General features: G+C 39.3%; 1 protein-coding gene across 1 annotated transcript in view; it reads right to left on the bottom strand.

Annotated features, from left to right (window-relative positions):
• Positions 1–3,699: 3,699 nt before the first annotated feature.
• sli (slit guidance ligand) overlaps positions 3,700–22,177 on the bottom strand; it is a 201,440-nt gene continuing 182,962 nt past the window's right edge. Inside the window, exons 26-37 of the mRNA XM_068770014.1 lie at positions 21,296–21,463; positions 20,530–20,605; positions 19,765–19,866; positions 18,750–18,882; positions 16,873–16,982; positions 16,557–16,670; positions 14,787–14,935; positions 12,499–12,628; positions 11,418–11,492; positions 6,568–6,638; positions 4,386–4,526; positions 3,700–3,831 (exon numbers count right to left, since the gene is read on the bottom strand). Of these exons, the coding sequence (XP_068626115.1) occupies positions 3,724–3,831; positions 4,386–4,526; positions 6,568–6,638; positions 11,418–11,492; positions 12,499–12,628; positions 14,787–14,935; positions 16,557–16,670; positions 16,873–16,982; positions 18,750–18,882; positions 19,765–19,866; positions 20,530–20,605; positions 21,296–21,463 (1,377 nt within the window). The 3' untranslated portion in view covers positions 3,700–3,723. The remainder of the gene's footprint in view (positions 3,832–4,385; positions 4,527–6,567; positions 6,639–11,417; positions 11,493–12,498; positions 12,629–14,786; positions 14,936–16,556; positions 16,671–16,872; positions 16,983–18,749; positions 18,883–19,764; positions 19,867–20,529; positions 20,606–21,295; positions 21,464–22,177) is intronic.

The following is a 22,177-nucleotide window of genomic DNA, read 5'->3' as shown; positions in this document are numbered from 1 at the left end:
CATTTCCCAAACTCGTGTATTAAAATGTTACATCAATTTTAAATTTGTAATGATTAAAATCTTAATTGATAATATCAATAAATTTACGATAAAAATAATTTGAAGGGTAAGTTGTATTTAAGAGTAAAATTCAATAAAATTATAATATTAATTACAAAAACATTAACATTGTAAATCAATAGAAGAAGCAAAAACAAATCATTTGTATATATGACAATATTAATGCTTTTATAACAGAACCATAGATAATATTTTATTTCCTCTTGTTTAATTTAAAAAAAATATTCAAAGTAATGGTTTCTTTCGCAATTTCTTTTCTGGTTTGAAATATTTTATAAACAGATTGTAGACTGTTGATTTTAAAACTAAATACAATTTATTCAAGGTTGAATGAAGTTTTATAAATTTTGAATTATTAGGGCGACCGGAAAGTAATATCATATCTGTCGACATATTTTACATAAAAACCGATTCATTTGTTACCGCTCCGGCATTGATTTTGTATACTAGACGGCAAAAGGTTGCTGATAACGAAGGTCAACATATTGTTGATTAGAAATAAAAACTTGTTAAAAATGTAGTAGTAAATTTAACTTAAGAAAGCGACATTACTTTCTGGTTCACATAATATTTAATCTAACAGTTTGGGAGCCGCTAGCTGTTGCGTTTAATAAATGCACATGTAACTAAACAAAGCGAGTATTTATCATTTTTAATCTCAATACATTTGCATATAAGAACTTAATCATATAGATAAGACGTAAAAGGAAAAGTGGAATCGTTATTATTTTAGCCGTAGAAAGCTCACAGCTGGGCATAAACCTCGTTTATATGCCCAATAGGGCAGTGTTCTGCATCCAATATCATCCAAGGACCTTGATGGAGACAAGCATCGCCTTCATATAAAAAGTAGGAGGCAGGGCAACTAACCTTTCTCAATCACTGCAGGAAGGTGGTTGAAAAAGTAATTTTGAGGGACATAATAAACAAGCGAACGAAATATTGACATAAATACATTTAAAAAACTTTTAAGTTAAACGGTTTTTTCATACCCATATTGTGGTGGTTGTGGCAAAATATGTACCTAGTCCGCCATATTCGAACGGCGTCCATCTTGAATTTTAAATTTTGACATAATCATCGTGTTTTACTAGTGTAGCCCTTTCATTTGATACCCATATTGAGGGGATTAAGGAAAAATACGTAATCCGCCATTTTGTATCGGCGGCCATCTTAGATTTATAATGTTATTGATTTTATTATATTGTATTGTCATCTAAATTAAACGTGTGTACCGAATTACAGATCAATCTGACAACGGGAAGGTGCTTAAATTTCAATTTCTAATTTTGATCCAAATAAATTCCGTACGGGTCGAACTAAATAAAACCGTTTCAAAACAAAACAGTCAAAGTGGTAAATGTAACATATGTTATACATTTAAACAATTCGATAATTGAGTAAGAATATACCGTGATACGTTGTGATAAGTAACTCTATACTGTGATAATGGAAATGATGGGAGACGATGCAAAGAAGGAAATTAAGAATGAAAGAGATTTTAAAATATATGATACGTCAGAAGAGTGAATGAAAGACTGTGTGAAGATCGGAGGAAGTGAATGACATTAAAGAGACTTTTTAATCCGCTATGCTATTGGTATATTCGGATGCGTATGTATCTATAGTTGAATGGTTGGCTAAATATGGAATGGACTTTGATATTAAAAGATCTTGAGTCGCGAATTAGACAATGTTATTTCTCTACTAATGCGCAACAAGTAACTACTTTTTATCTTAGTAAATAAAAGGGAAACCGTAAGCGGATTGGCAGATTGAAGTTGGTATGGTCAGACCACGTTCTAGAACTGCTGATCTTTGTGGTCTTAAAGTTCTGGAGTTGAGTAGAGATGTAGACAGTTCGCTTCTTTATGTTTTTTTTTTATATAGGGAGGCATATGTCCAGTGGTCGACACCCATTGGCTAAAATAATAATGATGACATATGAAAAGTTCAGGGGTTGTCAACTTTTTTTGTCTTCAGTCTGTTTCAAAGCCGGCAGATGAGAATACACTTTGATTAGAAGTTATACATGATAAAGACTAGGTGATTTACTATTTCTAGTGGGACAGCGAGTGTCGTGATAAAAAATAATTCGGTTTTATAAGTTTGTAAAGGACTCTTAACTACCGTTCCTATTTATTTAGGCCGAATCTACATGTTTTGGTTAACATATCATTTGTAATAATATATGTTTTAATTATTAATATTTAGAATTACACCAATACCTTGCTTTGCGTTGTTACGTTTTGCTTTTTTTATGATTTGCTTCGCTGTTTAATTAGAAATAATTTTCATTGTGGGTAGGTAGACTGTTAAGGTTGTGTTATTTTGGGTTCAAATCTTTAATTTTTTTAATATATGGCAACACTTTTGTTTCTAATTTCGCCATGCGATCAAAACTCGGGGATTCCCTTTATAACTAAAAATCAACGCAATTTTAATACACTTTTCCTAACTTTAAAAATTCAATAATGTAGTGTACAGTACCCGACGGTAAATATTGCACATAGATGTTTGGAAGGAGACAATCGGCTAATTTCGGCTTCGTAGAGCACTATCTCTGTCTCACACTACCTATGTGACGTTTAGTCAGTCGTATTTCGTTCGACAGAGATAACGCTCTACGAAGCTGAAATTAGTCGATTGTCTCTTTCAAAAGGTCGATGTGCAATATATATCGCCAGGTACTGTATTGTGCTTTTACTTAAACAGAATTTATATAGACGATGTGTTGTTTATTGGTTATAAAAAAGATAAAAAAAAAATTAGATTTATTTGTACGCCGAGGTATTTTTGTATTTATTATTTTTGTTTTTTAAATGTTTAATTTGTTCAATTTTCTATTTAAAATGTAGTATTTTCGTAACCCTGGATCCTATATGCTATCTTTACATAGTTTTGCTATAGAAAAACGTAATTTACTTTGCTTCGTTTCAATTTGCGTCCTTTTTTTTCAAAGTAACCACGTCGCAAAGTGTGGTATTGGTGTATGATGTTATGTAAAGAAAGATTTATTGTCTATTGGTGTTTCGTCGAGTTATCCGAATGTAGTTTGAAATTATATAAATTATAGATATGTATATAACTTTTTTTTATCAAGTAATATGTCACCAAAGTATACATAGTATGTTCACGTTCATATATCACTATATTTAACTCTTGTACGGTGTAACCGCACTCCTTAACCAACAGATGAAGTTTTATTTCTAACCATAAACAGAATATATTTCCCTGAAACAGCGTGGATTGCTGAAATTTACTCATGACATGTTTTCTTATAATGTCTTCCGCGACTGATTTGGTGTATAAACTCCATTTTGATATTATGTATCCTAGATAATAGAAAACTATTCTCGGTGCCTAGATAGAATTGATTATCCGAAGTGGCAGAAGATGTAATAGATCGATTCTGAAACCGACACAATTTGGGGCAGAAAATTTCTTAAATGTCGACAGCGAAGACACCCCATACTGAAATATATTATGACGTAATTCACTAAAGTATAATAGAAAATTAGAAAGCCGTGTTCACATTACAAAGTATAAGTATGACACGGTATATGTATCAGATATTGGTCAAGGAGCGTGGCTAGTTTGTGACAAAAACAAATACATTAATTTCTGAACGTGTATACGCTGCAGTTAGGGAATACCCGCGGCTTAGATCAGGAAGGGCGCGGTCCGGGGACACTTCTTTGCGCATGCGCACTTCCGAACGATCTCAATCTCTTTGGTATACCGCGTGCCATCGTCGCAGATCAGGCGGATCTGAAATAGAGTTAGAAATATATATTTTATAATGATACCGAAACCGCTGTACCGCGCATTAGGTATAAACGCGGAGAGGAGGGGGGAATCGGTCGCTCCTTGCAGACGAGATTGAGATATATACTTTTTAATGGCCTCCATTATTGGGGACTTCTCGTACTCCCCTACCTGATTTTGGGACAGGACATATACATTTTTTTAAATAATTCTTTGCACATACTTTTTTACTTCTTTACTTTTCTTCTATTCGTCACATGATCTAACTTTCATCTTCTTTCATTCTATAATTCTGAGATACATCCTCTGGCATTCTTATATTTTGGTGCCTGAAGCTTTAAAACAATATGCCGGGTTAGTTCATAAAAAGATATGATCATAGATTTTTCCTTTTTATAACAAGGTTTATACTAAGAGTTCGGTGGTGATGTCTCTTAGAAGCGAATCAGGAACATTGTACATCTGTTTAAAGGTCTGTATGACGGAGTCGATAGGCAGACACAGTTTCTAGAATATTTAAGAAAGGCGTAGGTACAGCTGTATGATGGTATACATACCTTCCTCTTCTTGGTGCGCTTTGGCACGCAGCAGAGTCCCTTAGCGCAGGCCCTCTGGTCAGGGCGGGCGGCGCAGCGAGCGCCTCTCACGGCGCGTCGACTGCGGCAGCCGCCCTCCGTCACCGTGTCTCGCGTCGCCTCCTGTGGACATCCGAATTACCTCACTAGTCCTCTAAAATACACTTTTTTGGTTTCGGGGTGAAATTGACAGGTCAGGATTATTTAATAAAATCTCCTCGATGGTCATCTTCAGTGACCCCAGTAGGTCTAAGTTAAATATCTCCCATAGTCCCTCTAAATATGCTATCATGCGTTGTTCACCTTGTTTAACTACGCTAAATAAAATACATTTAAAAAACTTTTAAATTAAACGGTTTTTAGATACCCATATTGAGGGGGTTAAGGAAAAATACGTAATCCACCATTTTGTATCGGCGGCCATCTTAGATTTATAATGTTATTGATTTTATTATATTGTATTGTCATCTAAATTAAATGTGTGTACCAAATTTCAGATCAATCTGGCAACGGGAAGGTGCTTAAATTTCAATTTCTAATTTTGATCCAAATAAATTCCGTACGGGTCGAACTAAATAAAACCGTTTACAAACCGCAATATAAAACAACGTACTTAAACGGATTGAATTTCGAGCAGTATCCGCACAGTGTTTTTTAGTTTATCTAAGTATCCGTGCGGTAAATATAAATAACTACTCAACTTTCCATGTAGTAATCGAGCGAGTGTCGATTCATCGCGTTATAGGAGGGTCGGGTACAGTGCTCGGTGCTGACATGCTCTCCTTTTCTAACCAAATTGTCAATAATCTTACTGCTGCTATTGAAATCCGTTTCAGATATAAACTGATGATCTCTTTCATCAAGCTAGATATTTCAGCTGGTGAAGAGTGCGGAAATTTGGTGATGGAAACATCACAACTGTCTACCTGAAATATTTATACTTCATTGTAAATACAGTATACTGTAACCATTGTCTAAATACCCGACACAAAGGAGACCGCCGGGAGTAAAGTAAGAATTCTGTGAATGAGCCTATCGGGGCTGACGGCGCGACATCAAAAGGTAGGTAGGGTTATTACGTCATCAGTTATTAGGGCTTTATTATGCGTCCACTGTTTTATTGCATCACGAATCGTCTAGGAATGATCCACCTGCGTCTATTTAAGATGATGTCTCGAAGAAGACAGTTCTTTTTCCGACCTCTCAGGCTATAAGAGGCAGCAACAGGGCGATAGACATCTTGTTACCGAAGTTAAGTATAGTTCATAGAGGAATATTAAGTGTTCGCGGAGTTATAGTTGAGTGATCGCGTTATTGTTACTTCGTCGTAAGTAAACACATTTTTAAACGGTTTTATATAGTTCGACCCGTACGGAATTTGTATGGAATATTTGGGTCAAAATGAGAAATTGAAATTTAAGCACCTTCCCGTTGTCAGATTAATCTGAAATTCGGTACACACATTTAATTTAGATGACAATACAATATAATAAAATCAATAACATTATAAATCTAAGATGGCCGCCGATACAAAATGGCGGATTACGTATTTTTCCTTAACACCCTCAATATGGGTATCAAATGAAAGGGCTACACTAGTAAAATACGATGATTATGTCAAAATTTAAAATTTAAGATGGACGCCGTTCCAATATGGCGGACTAGGTACATATTTTTCCACAACCACCACAATATAGGTATCAAAAAACCGTTTAACTTAAAAGTTTTTTAAATGTATTTTTTGAGTACAAGTGAAATTTTAGTTCCAGCTTCACAGAGGCAAATGACAATGCTATAAATTTATGTGATATTCTTCCCATGGCCCGTAAGTTTTTATGGTAATAACACCACGAAGTACAAAATTGTGGAAGTAGCTATATATTTCCCTTTCTTACTTAGGATGGACTTCCGCAAAACAACGCCCGATTCCATTTAATATTGTTCAACCAATGAAAACCGACAACCAATCACGCGCCGATACGCATTGTAGAGCGCCATCTTTTGACCGATTAAAATAAAGAATTATATTTCTGTGTAATTCCCCTTTTCAAAGCGCCACTGACGATGACACTGTCAACCTGTAATGTATGTGTGTGTATGAAAGTCCAATTTTTAAAAAATAGGCTTTTGTTCAAGGGTCTCTGATGATTGATGACTAACATACCTTTCTGCAGCCTCCTGCAGCCGGCGAAGGTTGTGCAGGCGAAGGCTCTATCTGCTTCGTGACTGGCGCCGCTACGAACATGGACAGTATACAACACACGCACTAAATATATATATTATATATTTAAACATTATATTTATACAGTGAAGACGATGTCCATTTATGGACCCACAAATATTTACACATATAAATATTTTTTCTCAAATATCTAACAGCATAAAAGTGCAAAAAATTATTATACAGTAATACCTCGCTTTACGCGACCCCGTTATACGCGGTTTCACTATAACGCGAATTGCAAATATCGCGCTCAAATGCCTCGAATTACGCGAAAGAGTGCGTATAAATATAATGTAGTCATCAACTTCTCTATGCTGTCTTGACCATCTGTCGAACAATTAAAAACAGTGTTGGGTGTTATGAACGTATTTTACAAGAACGTAAACAAAACTTTACCCAAAAGACAATAGATGTATTTTTCCGTAAAAAATCAGAGTATGTGTTGCATAAAGAGTTCCTAGAATTAAAGTGATTGATTAAAATGATTTGTATTTTTAATTGTTGACTATGTTTAATCATAAACCTCGTTATACGCGAATTTCAGTTAACGCGATTTTTTCTGGAACGTATCCCTCGCGTAAAGCGGGGTATTACTGTAGTTACAAAAAAAAAGGTTCAGCAAGCACTAATTTTATCCTTGAAGGTTTATCGGCAATAAAGCCTATTGCCCGCAACTATTACGTAATTGCGCGCGCATACAAATATTGCGTACATTGGAAACATATGCTTGTAACATATAAAAAATAATATAAAAATTATATTTCTGATGAAAATAGATTCCAGAAGATTGTTACTATAAGAACAAGTATTTTCTATCGTGTTTTATTTATTATATACGCTTTATCATCTTAATAAAAAAAGGGAAATTAAAGTCAAAAAGTCAATCTGTCGTGAATTCACGTTTCATTCACAACAGTTTTTATACTCGGGCGTGAATTAAAGCCAGCGTACGGTAGAGGGTTAATGTGACTTATATAACAATACCTGCACTCTTTCCCTCACTGATCCTCCTCCGTTGAGAGGGACCTCATGGAAGGCGTGAAAGAATAATGTAATGTGAGTAACCATCTCGCAATGTCTGATATTTTGTCCGATATGCTTAATTATTCTTTATATGAATAACCATGTAAAACTATCTATCTATATATATATATATATATATATATATATATATTCCGCTTCCGCTTGTGACTTGAGATATGGCATTGGTCGGGAATCATTATCATATTAGCTGAATGACCCCCATAGCTTTTCCATAACCCCTCAACCCTCCAAAATCCTTCCTATAATATTGACTATATTGCTGGTCTACCTAGAAGGAGACGTACCCACAACTCGTCTACCTCGTGGTCACTTGGGAACCTCTTGGTCCAAATGGTACAAGTGATATGTTCCGTCTTCTGTCACTTAAGACATGTAATTCATTGAGTTACAACGTCGACTTCTGTGATCTCCGAGCATTGCACTCTCTATTGCCCTCTGGGTGATGCATATACAGAATATATGAGAATAATACTCTAATACTACTATAGAAGATAGAATGTTGAGTCTGTTGTAGTGTGTGTGGAGTGAGGATGGAGGGCAGCATGGACCACACGGCAATCTAAGGATACTGATCCTGACGCTAGGCGAATTAGTTCCTGATTCTCTTCTGGCTTGTTCTTTGTATTTTTAGCTTCATCCGGCTTCTGTATTGTCCTGTTTCTAGATGTTTCTGCTGTTAGCCCTGAGGCTTTTACAGTTTCACTTGACATGAGTTCACGGAACGGAAGGGCCCGTAGATAATACTAAACTAGGGCATTTTGGTCTCCAAACTTGCGTTTGGCACTCTGATGGAGGAAGAGGCAGTAGGGGCGAGGGGTTCCTGGTCGTGTCCGTGTTGCTGTTGGTGTAGTGTGTGTGGAGCGTTTGGCACTCTGATGGAGGAAGAGGCAGTAGGGGTGAGGGGTTCCTGGTCGTGTCCGTGTTGCTGTTGGTGTAGTGTGTGTGGAGCGTTTGGCACTCTGATGGAGGAAGAGGCAGTAGGGGCGAGGGGTTCCTGGTCGTGTCCGTGTTGCTGTTGGTGTAGTGTGTGTGGAGCGTTTGGCACTCTGATGGAGGAAGAGGCAGTAGGGGCGAGGGGTTCCTGGTCGTGTCCGTGTTGCTGTTGGTGTAGTGTGTGTGGAGCGTTTGGCACTCTGATGGAGGAAGAGGCAGTAGGGGCGAGGGGTTCCTGGTCGTGTCCGTGTTGCTGTTGGTGTAGTGTGTGTGGAGCGTTTGGCACTCTGATGGAGGAAGAGGCAGTAGGGGCGAGGGGTTCCTGGTCGTGTCCGTGTTGCTGTTGGTGTAGTGTGTGTGGAGCGTTTGGCACTCTGATGGAGGAAGAGGCAGTAGGGGTGAGGGGTTCCTGGTCGTGTCCGTGTTGCTGTTGGTGTAGTGTGTGTGGAGCGTTTGGCACTCTGATGGAGGAAGAGGCAGTAGGGGTGAGGGGTTCCTGGTCGTGTCCGTGTTGCTGTTGGTGTAGTGTGTGTGGAGCGTTTGGCACTCTGATGGAGGAAGAGGCAGTAGGGGCGAGGGGTTCCTGGTCGTGTCCGTGTTGCTGTTGGTGTAGTGTGTGTGGAGCGTTTGGCACTCTGATGGAGGAAGAGGCAGTAGGGGTGAGGGGTTCCTGGTCGTGTCCGTTTTGCTGTTGGTGTAGTGTGTGTGGAGCGTTTGGCACTCTGATGGAGGAAGAGGCAGTAGGGGCGAGGGGTTCCTGGTCGTGTCCGTGTTGCTGTTGGTGTAGTGTGTGTGGAGCGTTTGGCACTCTGATGGAGGAAGAGGCAGTAGGGGTGAGGGGTTCCTGGTCGTGTCCGTGTTGCTGTTGGTGTAGTGTGTGTGGAGCGTTTGGCACTCTGATGGAGGAAGAGGCAGTAGGGGCGAGGGGTTCCTGGTCGTGTCCGTGTTGCTGTTGGTGTAGTGTGTGTGGAGCGTTTGGCACTCTGATGGAGGAAGAGGCAGTAGGGGCGAGGGGTTCCTGGTCGTGTCCGTGTTGCTGTTGGTGTAGTGTGTGTGGAGCGTTTGGCACTCTGATGGAGGAAGAGGCAGTAGGGGCGAGGGGTTCCTGGTCGTGTCCGTGTTGCTGTTGGTGTAGTGTGTGTGGAGCGTTTGGCACTCTGATGGAGGAAGAGGCAGTAGGGGCGAGGGGTTCCTGGTCGTGTCCGTGTTGCTGTTGGTGTAGTGTGTGTGGAGCGTTTGGCACTCTGATGGAGGAAGAGGCAGTAGGGGCGAGGGGTTCCTGGTCGTGTCCGTGTTGCTGTTGGTGTAGTGTGTGTGGAGCGTTTGGCACTCTGATGGAGGAAGAGGCAGTAGGGGCGAGGGGTTCCTGGTCGTGTCCGTGTTGCTGTTGGTGTAGTGTGTGTGGAGCGTTTGGCACTCTGATGGAGGAAGAGGCAGTAGGGGCGAGGGGTTCCTGGTCGTGTCCGTGTTGCTGTTGGTGTAGTGTGTGTGGAGCGTTTGGCACTCTGATGGAGGAAGAGGCAGTAGGGGCGAGGGGTTCCTGGTCGTGTCCGTGTTGCTGTTGGTGTAGTGTGTGTGGAGCGTTTGGCACTCTGATGGAGGAAGAGGCAGTAGGGGCGAGGGGTTCCTGGTCGTGTCCGTGTTGCTGTTGGTGTAGTGTGTGTGGAGCGTTTGGCACTCTGATGGAGGAAGAGGCAGTAGGGGCGAGGGGTTCCTGGTCGTGTCCGTGTTGCTGTTGGTGTAGTGTGTGTGGAGCGTTTGGCACTCTGATGGAGGAAGAGGCAGTAGGGGCGAGGGGTTCCTGGTCGTGTCCGTGTTGCTGTTGGTGTAGTGTGTGTTTGAGTGAGGATGGAGGGTAGCGTGGACCACTCGGCAAACTAAGGATACTGATCCTGCCTTGGATCGTCCACCCTGATCGCGACAGCTGCGTCGGGTGACCGAGGTTTACGTGGTGGACGGTGGAGGGTATCATGCTTGCCTATTGTTTTTTTTTCTTTATGGCCCCCGCTATTGGGGGCCTCTCGTCCCCCCTATCTTTTGTGGGACAGGGACTTTACGGGCAAATTTAATTTCTCACATAATTTTTATTATTTACTTTCTCTTCTTTCATACTTCACATTGTCTTTCGGTCTATTCTTTCATGCCACAATTCTGCTGTCTTTCCCTTTTGCTCTGTATTACCTTTCGTTCATTCCTCTTTTCTTTTTACATTTTCATAATTACATTGTTATTTTACATCACATTTTTATAACTTAAATTCTATAATTATTTTATATCACAGTAAGTACTGTGTATTATTTTGCTCTTATTTTGTCTTCATTATCTATCTATTTGAAATATTTACGTTTTATTTATTTCTATAGTATTTTTTACGATTTTTCTGCAGAGGGTGATGAATGTCTGTTTGGTGTCTTTTTCGCTTATCAGGGAGGCTATTGACTCCTCCCCGATTTTAACACCAGACCGGCACTCGAAGTCGAGCTTGCCTATTGTTGAGGTTGTGTTCACTTTTGCAGAGTGTCTGAAGCGTGTGGTGCGTGGTGGATTGTGGTAAACCTCTAATAGAATCCGTAAGGTCTTTGGGACGCCTTACGAGGTTTCTAAAGGAGATGCCGGGGGAGTAACGAGTGGAGTTCGCTATGAGGGAGTTGGAGTGGGATGACGTCTTCTCTCATGTTTTTGTATGTGTACGAGCGAGACAGCACTAAGGATTAATGTCCGACTTGGTTGATTAGACGATCCTCACACTATCATTGGAGTACAGAAAAACATTAGAACCTGTATTGCGAACATAACAAAACATGTGAACTTACCCGGCGATGCTTGAACGTTGCTGATTTGTTGCTTTCGGACTTGGGGCTTGTTCAAACCCACCACCGACGCGCCACCTGCTTGTAATAACAACATTTTTATTCAATTTTGTAATTTACTACCTCTGCGCCTGTCGTATTTGATGTAACATTACATTATATACTTTATTAGGTCTATTGTACATTGATGAACATTAAAAGAAGTCACGTGATATCATCTTATTCATGTCTGCTGCAAATTAAATGATAAATTTATCTTAAAAGGGTTATTTACCTATTATTTTTAATTTGTATACACCAATACCTCACTTTGCGTCGTGGTTACGTTCCAAAAAAACACGACGCAAATTGAAACGCCGCAAAGTGAATTAAGATTTTCTATAGCCAACCATGTAAAGATGGAAAATAGGTTCCAGGTTTACGAAAATATTACTTTTTTAAAAAGAAAACTGAACAAAGTGAACATTTAAAAAACGAAAATAATACAACTGTAACAATAAATAAAATGGAAAAATATTAACCTTTTTTGTAACCAGAAACCCCTCTAGCCCTGACCCCCCCCCCCCCCCCGCGGCTATAACTATTAACTTTGCCGTCGTAATAAGAAACTTTTTTCATACCCCAAATATTATTTTGAAAATATACCACGTGTCAATTGCAATTGAAATTTTTATCATTATCGCATTGTAATAAAGCCGAATTCGCAATGATTTTCGGCTTGTTTATCAAATGCGTGCCGACGCCACCCGTGCTTTTGATAGCAACGCCGCCTTACGCGAGTATAAACTTTAATAACTAGTAATAAGGTTGATTTTAAGTTGTACAAAATTGTCGAAATAGCAGCCGCTCGCGATTGACACCGCACCACTACCAATGCCGCGTTGTCTGGGTACTTCTAACTTTAAATACATGAAATAAGGTTTATTTTGAGTCAAAACAAAATCTTGTGAAAAAGAAGCCGCATATAGGGCGCTCGCGTTTGATAGCTGCCGCCACAGCGCTGGTTGTCTTCTGTCATATCATTGTTGTACCATGATGGTGCAAGACGATGCTCTTAGCTGTCTCAGGGTGGAAGTATACTGACCAATTCCAGTCCGAAGTTCACATTGCGCGCCAGCTGTTCCGGCGCGACAGCGGCACGTGTAGTCGGAGGTCGACCCCTCCTCACGCACGCAGCGACCTCCTCTCGCACACGGGTTCGGCACGCAAGGGTCCTGTTCAACATGAACATATTTTTAACTTCACTTCACATGTCTGATAGACGCCCATTTTTAATTTCACTCCACATGTCTGATCACTGCAAGGCATATTTTTTTGGCCCCCGCTATTGGAGGCCTCTCGTACCCCTAACTTTTTGGGATTAGGGACTTTATTGTTCAATAAGTTTTTTTTAGTCTTATCTTTATTTATCACTCTCTTTCATTCTTTACTTTTGTCCTTCACAATATCTTTCGTTTTGCTCTTTTATACCTTCTTTCTTTCCTCGCGTTTCTTCCATCATCTCACTCTAAGGTGGCTAGGTACATTTTATTTGATTTTATTCTTTAATTTTATCTTACATTTATTTTACTTTTTTAATTCTTTATTACACATTTCTTTTTCTATTTGTCATTCATATTATTATTAGGCATATACATCTCATAAAATCGCCACTACGATCGGTTTTAGGTTACCTAGACTATATTTGACCCCCCCTTCTATGTCCATAAGTCATCACCGGAACAGACACTTGTCAAATACCTTCATCATCAAGCATTGCGGTTAAACACTGTCCGAGAAAGAGATCATCAAATCAAGCTCAGATGACTATCGTTCATGAAGCTCCGAAAAATTTGGTCAAAATTACCGGCATATCTGAAGACCTGTCTTTGACCAGTTCGTGTTGCCAGTAACCTATGGACCTCACAAGAAGGTTTAAGGTACCAGGGAGAAATGGAGAAGACTATTGATATAGTAATAGCAGTCGACATGATCTAGTGAATTGGTATTTAATAAAATCAGGCGTTACCTCGCGGAAGTACATCCTAAGTAAGAAAAGGACCAATATTTAGCCACTTCCGCACATGCAGTGGTCAACTCTGCGAGACTATGTTTGGTACTAATCGGTGTAACATAACTCCTGAAGATGTCCCGTGGAGGGGTGAAACACGTGTTGAGTGATTTGACGGTGGCAGTTGTGTGATTTGCATTGTTTGTCGCATGCGCATTTATCAGCGGGCTGGCGGGCGGTGCACTTTGTTGCACGACTACCACTGCATGTGCGGAAGTGGCTAAATATTGGTCCTTTTCTTACTTAGTGAATTGGTAACTTGATTGTAGGCAGTTTTAGAGGGTAGATCAGATAGAGGCTGAAGACTTTGCCACACCAGGCAAGGTGGCAGTATGGCCTTGTGGTTTCGATAGAACAAAAGACTTATTCAGAGATCGCCAACCTTTGTCAAGGACAAATCAAATCAGGGTTATTGATAAAGGTGAGATTACGGTGGATGCAACCACTTGCTGTTCAGTGGGTAAGATCATTGTTTTTGGCAGCATTCCTTCCATTTAGGAGAAGAAAGAGAGCCGCACTCTTCCTTACTGTTTTGCTACAAGGCTATAAGTGATGTAATAAAGTGTAACAAAACTGTGTAACAAGAAATGTGGCCGGGGAAGATAATGCGTGAATGTGATATAAAATAAAGGATGGAAGAAGGAGAGAAATTGTGAAGGATGAGAAAGAAAGGATGAAAATAGAAATGTTTTGTTGCAGGGACTGTGAGAGAAGTCGTATAATAACCCTGACTGCTATCCCAGGAGATGGAACTCACCTGGCGATGAGCATCGTCCTCTTGCAAGGCATGTGCTGGTGGACAGGCGGAAGAAAGGATGAAAATAGAAATGTTTTGTTGCAGGGAATGTGAGAGAAGTCGTACAATAACCCTGACTACTAACCCAGGAGATGGAACTCACCTGGCGAAGGGCACCGTCCTCCTGCAAGGCATGGGCAGGTGGTACAGGCGGAAGAAAGGATGGAAATAGAAATGTTTTGTTGCAGGGAATGTGAGAGAAGTCTTACAAAAACCCTGACTGCTATCCCAGGAGATGGAACTCACCTGGCGATGGGCATCGTCCTTCTGCAAGGCATGTGCAGGTGGTACAGGCGGAAGAAAGGATGAAAATAGAAATGTTTTGTAGCAGGGACTGTCAGAGAAGTCGTATAACCTTGACTGCTATCCCAGGAGATGGAACTCACCTGGCGATGAGCACCGTCCTCCTGCAAGGCATGTGCTGGTGGTACAGGCGGAAGAAAGGATGAAAATAGAAATGTTTTGTAGCAGGGACTGTCAGAGAAGTCGTATAACCTTGACTGCTATCCCAGGAGATGGAACTCACCTGGCGATGAGCACCGTCCTCCTGCAAGGCATGTGCTGGTGGTACGGGCGGTGGTTCATCACCACCACAACCGGCTGACGTGCGCACTGCCCTCGCTGCGTTTACGAAGTCCACGCGCTTGTGATTGATCCAAGCTTCCTTTAAGCATCCTGGTGGAATTCACATTGTTATGTTACCAAAAATCCTATAGAATTATTTTATATGAAAACTAGCTGATCTCGCAAATGTTGTTTTGCAAAAAAATTAAAGTTTTTAATTAACAAATAAAAAATAAGGGATGGTCGTAGAGGGGTGAAAATTTAGGGTTGTATGTATTTTGGTATGCTGTATCATAATAAAATAAAAACCAAAAAAATTGTTTAAAAAAAAAATTAGGGGTGGACCACCCTTATCACTTAGGAGTATGGAAAATAGATAGTAGCCGATTCTCATACCTACTGAATACGAATATAAAATTTGGTAAAAATCGGTCAAGCCGTTTCAGAGAAGTTCAAGTTCGAACACCGTGACACGAGAATTTTATATATTAGATTTTCAAAATTAAAAACACAAGTTCAATTGTCGAAGATCACATGGGAAGTTTTTCAACTAATACAGCATCTGCTAATTCAAGTTTTGAACGCATAAAGATTTTTTTTAATTTATCTTAAAAAAGCGAATGGTTTTTATGTCCTAATTGGTTCAATAAATTTTACATTTTTTTTATTAGTCACGATTATTAGGGACCTTTTGTACTCTTACCTGATTTTGAGACAAATCCTTTAATTTTTTTTATTTCTTTACTTTACTTTTATTTGTCTTATATAATTTTCCTCGTCTTTTTTCTATAAATGTCTAAACATTTCTTTACATACTAATTTTCCTTTCATGCGTCGCCTCTCCTTCTTCACCACGTTCCTCAAACATGACAGATTTAATTATCACATTTTTTTCGCTTTTAGATTTACTTTTACGTTTTAATTTAATACATCTCTAATAGATACGATTTACAATTTATTACATACTTCTGTTTTATATATATCTCCCTATTTATTTAATTACGTACGCGATCTGTTTTATTAATAGATTTTGTTTCTTTTCATTGTTTTTCCAACTATTGTCCTGAAGATCATTATATCACCCGACTAGTCGTTCACTACAAGGCACAGGGATTCCCAAATATCTCTGCAAGGTTTTGTGTTGCCAGCATTCAGGGTCTTCGCACGATCTTAATTTTGTCGTGGGCCTAACCAGTGGGTCACTCGAGGACCTTATATTCCAAACGGCCGTTGGCTGCATTAAAAATGTGCCTTGTCCACTACAACTTTAGACGAATAATATATATATATATATATATATATATATATATATATGTGTGGGAACGGAACGTAAGAGAAAAGGAAGTGAGCGATTGATTGATGAATAAATGAATAGTAGGAAAGGATTATGATTATCATTCGCTGGGAAGATGGCGGTCGAGCGGTTGGTGTCAACTATGTTAGAGGTGAAAAATTAAAGTGTATAAAAAATATTTACATCTATTATTTGCCTGCGTGATTCACTCCCACAAATATATATATACTTCGTGTTACGTCGAAGACTTGGTTTTTTCAGCGGACCTCCTCGTATCTGATTCGATTTCCCAGCGAAGACCAGAATAATAGCCCTCTACATTGATCTCAGTATGACCTTGAGCCTTTTTAAAAGACCCATCATTTGTGACCACATTTCGTTGGTGTTTACCCTAGTGGTTATTATAAGTGATCCAAAGTGAATAAATAATAACTTTACCTTTGAAGCTGGTGATGTTTCGCAGATGCCATTTGCCGAACGCATCCTTGGCAACGTCCTCCGGCACACCGCCCAGGAACATCGGCCTCTCGAGCCTCAGATACTCCTTGGTGCCTGGATTCAGTAATACATAAGTAAGAAATTGTAATGAATCTTTAATCAAGGTTACATTGTTGTTATGACTGATAGAACCTTAAGGTTCTGTAGTCTTTACAAACTAGCAAGCGTAAGGAACTAGAAAAGTGGATAAACGAATATGTCAAAGTCGTCTTTTTCAAGGAGAGGACATCCGAAGACTAGAATGATGATGAACTACCTTCGTTAATAATGGATCGCGCCGGTCCATCATCGACACGTAGCGTGAAGTTCTTCTTGACTGCCAGGAGTTCAGCTTTGTGGTACCCGCCATCAGACACCATCTCGAAACTATAACATGTTCATCACCACAAATTGAAGCCTTCGATCTGTACTCATCATATCTAAATATCTTTATTCAATTGTCATTTATAAGTAATTTTAAATATTATTATTTCTATATGGGATTCTTCCTTAGTCTGGTAGGTTTTGACAACAGGAACTCAGAATAAGTGATTAAACTTAATCTAATATATAAAATTCTCGTGTCACGGTGTTCAAACTTGAACTCCTCCGAAACGGCTTGACCAATTTTTACCAAATTCCATATGCGTATTCAGTATGTCTGTATGATGAATTCTATATGCGTATTCAGTATGTCTGAGAATCGGCTACTATCTATTTTCCATACCTCTAAGTGATAAGGGTGGTCCACCCCTAAATTTTATTTTTAATTTTTTAGACAATTTTTTTGGTTTTTATTTTATTATGATACAGCATACAAAAATACATACAAACCTAAATTTTCACCCCACTACGATCAACCCTTATCTTACATTTGTTAATTAAAAACTTTAATTTTTTTTGCAAAACAACGTTTGCGGGATCAGCTAGCTATATATACATATAAAAACCCATAAAACTATACAACAATAATGGACCAATAAAAGAACAGAAAACTCTCAGCCAATCACAAGGCGAGAATTATTTGTAGAGCGCTGTCCCTTTCGCACGACGCAAATATGAAACGTGCGAACAACATGAGGATGGCAATGTTAGACAATATAGTCGAGGATATCCGGTGAAGAACCAAAGCCAATGACGTAGTTTAAGGAATCGCTTGTACATTTTCGAGTATATAATGTTTTCAATTTATCTCTTTATTTACATTATTCGTTTCTTCTTTCTTTCATCTGTCGTAAAATCTTACACTTCTTTTGCATTCTTGTCATCGTTTCACACACAACCCTTCATCCCTCTACTCTTCTCTCGAATTTCCTCATCAGTTTCCTCATCACATTTACCATGTTTTGGTTTTTATCTGTCAATTTTTATGGTGTTATTTGACTAATTATGGTTTAACATAAATTCAAATTACAAAAATGAAAGCTAAATAAGATTAATAAAATTGTAAATTAAAAATATAAGTAATAATAGTAGTAAATTGTAAATAAATAAAACTATAAAGCTAATGTGAAATAAATGTAAAATAAAAAGAATGTAAATAAATAAAATGCTAATATGTAACGAGAGAGGAATGGAAAGTCATTGAACGAAAGAGAATGAAAGAAGAAATGTGGAATGAATACCGAATGGAAGTTCATAAGATGCATAAATGAAGAGAAAGAATATAAAAAAAGGTTGTGAAAAATAATGTTAATTAGTCCCTTTCTCACACTAGATAGGGAATACTAGAGGCTTCCAATAATCGGGGCCATTAAAAAAAGCATAAATTCAGTTTTTTTTAATTTTTTTTATATATATGGTCCCCGCTGTTGGGGACCTCTCGTTCCCCTATCTCGTGTGGGACAGGGACTTTTTAATTCTAGTAATTTATTCATATATTTTTTATTATTATCATTCTTCTCTTTCATATATCATCTTATCTGTCGTACTGTTTCTTTCATTCTACAATTTTCCCAGTCTTTCTCTTTCATTCCATTAGCCATACATTCATCCTCAACCACTACAGCATAAATTCAGTTACATTACTATGGTCTTACTAATTTTGGTTCACTTTCAATAACCTTCGAAATTGATTTGCAATACTTATTAAAGATATTTGGGGAAGATCGAAGCCTTACTATGGTCGGATATATGATGCCAGGAGGTAAATACCTGTACATGGTAGACGTGGGGTGATTACCGACGTCATAGCTGATCCGGATCCTGCCGTTGAAGAGTTCAGCTGCGAGGTGTTCGTTATCCCCGAAGTACATGAGCACACCGTGATGTTGCGTCGTGCTGAATACTGAAGGGTTTTATTCATCAACTAACGCACTTGGAGCAACTTGATATAATGATATCAGTGAAAACAGTTTTGAATTTATTCACGTAAGAATTCAAAAAAGTGGGAAAAAAAGGATAGGTTGATCAATAAACATTATTAAAGTACCCTGTGACAAACAAAATGGCGGAAATTAAAGATTTTGAATAAGGTTGTTCAGCGCGTATTGCGTTGGGTGGTTCAATACGAAAAGGTAAATATTTCTGTATCGTTTCGAAGATGTTACCTTGTTGCTAGTCTTAAGGCTTTTATGGCTTCGTCTGAGAGTCCGTGAATTATACTAAAGACTAAAGCATTCGTGTTTCAGAACCCATATTTGACCCTCTGTTGGAGATTGAGGAAGCGAAGGCGAGGTTTACTTGGATGTGTCGGTGTTGATGTTGGTGTGGTGCGTGTGGAGTGAGGATTGGATTAAATGTGTGAATATCGTGGACTGCTGAGCAATCTGTGGATCCAGATCCTCACTCGGATTACTCACGCTGTTCGAGCTTATATGGTGGTCTGTTAATGGTTTATTCTTTTGAGTCCTAGATGCAGTGGCTGTTGTTGTGGAAGCAGCTTGTGTAGTGGCAGGTGGACTGTGGAAACTTTGTGATGGGGGTGACGAGGATGTCTTTAGTCTCCTCTTCATCTTGGGGATGGTAAGAGGAGAGTGGCGAGATGCGCTGTCCATGATGGGATTTGGGTGGGAAGGTTGACTCAAAGCAGATCTCTGATCAAGTCTTAAAGACTTAGACCTATGGGAGTTTGAGGTTCCATCTGGGTGAAGCGATTCTTCAGTGTTTGTAATATATTAGGATAAGATTGTGTACATGAGTGCATGAACAAAATAATATAGTGGCTGACCGAGAGTAACGTTGGCTTGAGGAGATGTACGAAGGGGTTCCAGTTCCACCAGGGAGTCGTTGTAGCTGAAGGTGAGGGATGTGAGGTACTCGCAGAGTCGACCTGAAAGTGAACAAGACAATTTGTAACATACAGCACCGCAATATGTTGAATAAAGCATTTTTGAATTTAAATTTAATTACTACATTTATTCAGAAAGACTATAATTTTTATAGGTGTCGATAGATGGCGCTAGATGTAGTTTTCATAGCGCTATCATTACAAGTTGCCATATGTAAGATCACCGCTTGATGGTTTTTGATTATTACACCAGAGTACAGATATATAAAGGTAATAGGCCTATACACCGGACTAGAATTATATAAAGGTTTCTACACATCGGAGTAGACTTACATAAGGGTGCTTACACACCGGAGTAGATTTATATAAAGGTGCTTACACACTGGAGTAGAATTATATGAAGGTGCTTACAGACCGGAGTAAAATTATGTAAAGGTGCTTAAACATCGGAGTAGAAATATATAAAGGTGCTTACACACCTGAGTAGAATTACATAAAGGTGCTTACACGCCGGAGTAGAATTATATAAAGGTGCATACACATCGGAGTAGAATTACATAAGGGTGCCAGCACATCGGAGTAGATTTATATAAAGGCGGCTACATACCGGAGTAGAATTACATAAGGGTGCTAACACACCTGAATAGAATTACATAAGTAGGTGCTTACTAACCCGAGTAGAATTATATAAAGGTAGTTACTCACCAGAGTAGCCAGGCGCGCACTTGCATAGGTAGTCGTTGCTGGCGCCCAGCATCGGCCGCTCCATCATAATGTCGTCCTGGCAATAAGTAACTGAGTCTAAATTACGCAGCAGTGTTCCCAGAGCTGGGACTTTCCAATGCCCAAGGTCCACAACACTTAAATTTTTTGATTATACACAGACATACATAAACGAATATTTAAATGAAAAGAATCCTCGGCAGCGATGTCGCCTGATTGTTTTGATTTCATTCAGGCTACATATAAAGTGTATATGTATACATCTGTGTTAAACTTTATCAAAACATGTGTTGTTGTGGAGTTTGTTCCTGCTTCCTCTCCACAACTATAACATCTTGCGAAGCAGAGTAGAGTCAAGAATAAAATAGATTTAAAAAAAAAGTGATATGATCCATCTTGCATTGTCTGCATTCAGCGATTTCCTGTGGACATTTGTCTGATACTATACATATATATATTTAGTATCAGAATAAATATATATATAATATAATAAATCAGAATAAAATCCATGTATATATATATATATATACATGGATTTTTTATATATATCGCGACCTTTTAGACTTAGTTCCAAGTCTTATTGTTTTCTATACGATATTATAATACTTTTTTTGGAGAATTCTAGGAATATAGGAAGACATTTGCCATTGCCCAAGAGCGAGGCGAGGCTGCCTTTTTAGATCCTCTTCCCCAGTTCACCTAGGAATCAGAGACCAGCTAGAGTTATATAAGTACAAAGGAGCCCCACCTGCACAGCCAGGGCCGGGAGATAGCAGACCCCGTGGACGCAGTCGTGATGAGCACAGGGCGAAGTACCCAGCGCGGCGTGGGGCGCAGCCTCGCAATACCTGCCCGCATAGCCGGCGGCGCACGCGCATCTGTACTCGTCAAGACCGTCGATACAGGTAGCACCGTTCTGGGAACAGAATACATCACAAATGGCATACATGTCTGATCATCACCGTGTTAAAAGACAGCCGAAGGCAAGCTGAATTTACGAGGAACTTGATCGGTGATGAGCAGTAGAGTTATGGTTTAAAATCAGTATCACAGTCACACTATTGTCACACACATAGATTATACATGCAGATACATGTTAGTTAGTTGATTTCAAGCCTCAATTTTGTTAGATTCTGTTTTAGTGTAGTGTAATATCTTCAGTTTTTAACCTTTTGTTGTTGTGTATATGCTCTGTGTGTTGCTCTCCGTGTCTCTCTGTGTGTATTTCTCTCTCTCTCTCTCTCTGTGTCTGCGCGTGTGTGTCTGTTTGTCTGTCTTTCTCTGTTTGTCTTTGCCACTCTCTCTGCGTGAGTGTGGGTCTGGCTCTTTCGCCTTCTCTGTGCCTGTGTGTATCTCTCTCTCTTGCGATCTTTCTGCAAGTGTCTGTCTCTCTCTGTTTGCTCGTGTGTCTATCTGAGTATAGGTACCTTTCTCTCTTTCTTTGCGTGTATGTCTCTATGAATGTCTGTAAGTGTGTGGGTGTCTCTCTCTTTCTATTTCTGCGTGTGTCTGTATCTCCCTGTATGTGTCTATCTTTCTCTGTAACTCTCTTTCCGTGTATGGGTCCCTCCTGCTCACTCTTTCTGTGCGTAAATGTCTAGGCGCATATAAGTGTGTGTGTTTGTCTAAC

The sequence above is a fragment of the Battus philenor genome, unplaced genomic scaffold (assembly GCF_028537555.1).
Source record: "Battus philenor isolate CCGP_79_NKW_IND1 unplaced genomic scaffold, ilBatPhil1.0.hap1 SCAF_29, whole genome shotgun sequence".
NCBI classification, from domain to species: Eukaryota; Metazoa; Arthropoda; class Insecta; order Lepidoptera; family Papilionidae; genus Battus; species Battus philenor.
Note: the sequence above shows the minus strand (reverse complement) of the source record. Positions and strands in the feature narration are given on the sequence as shown.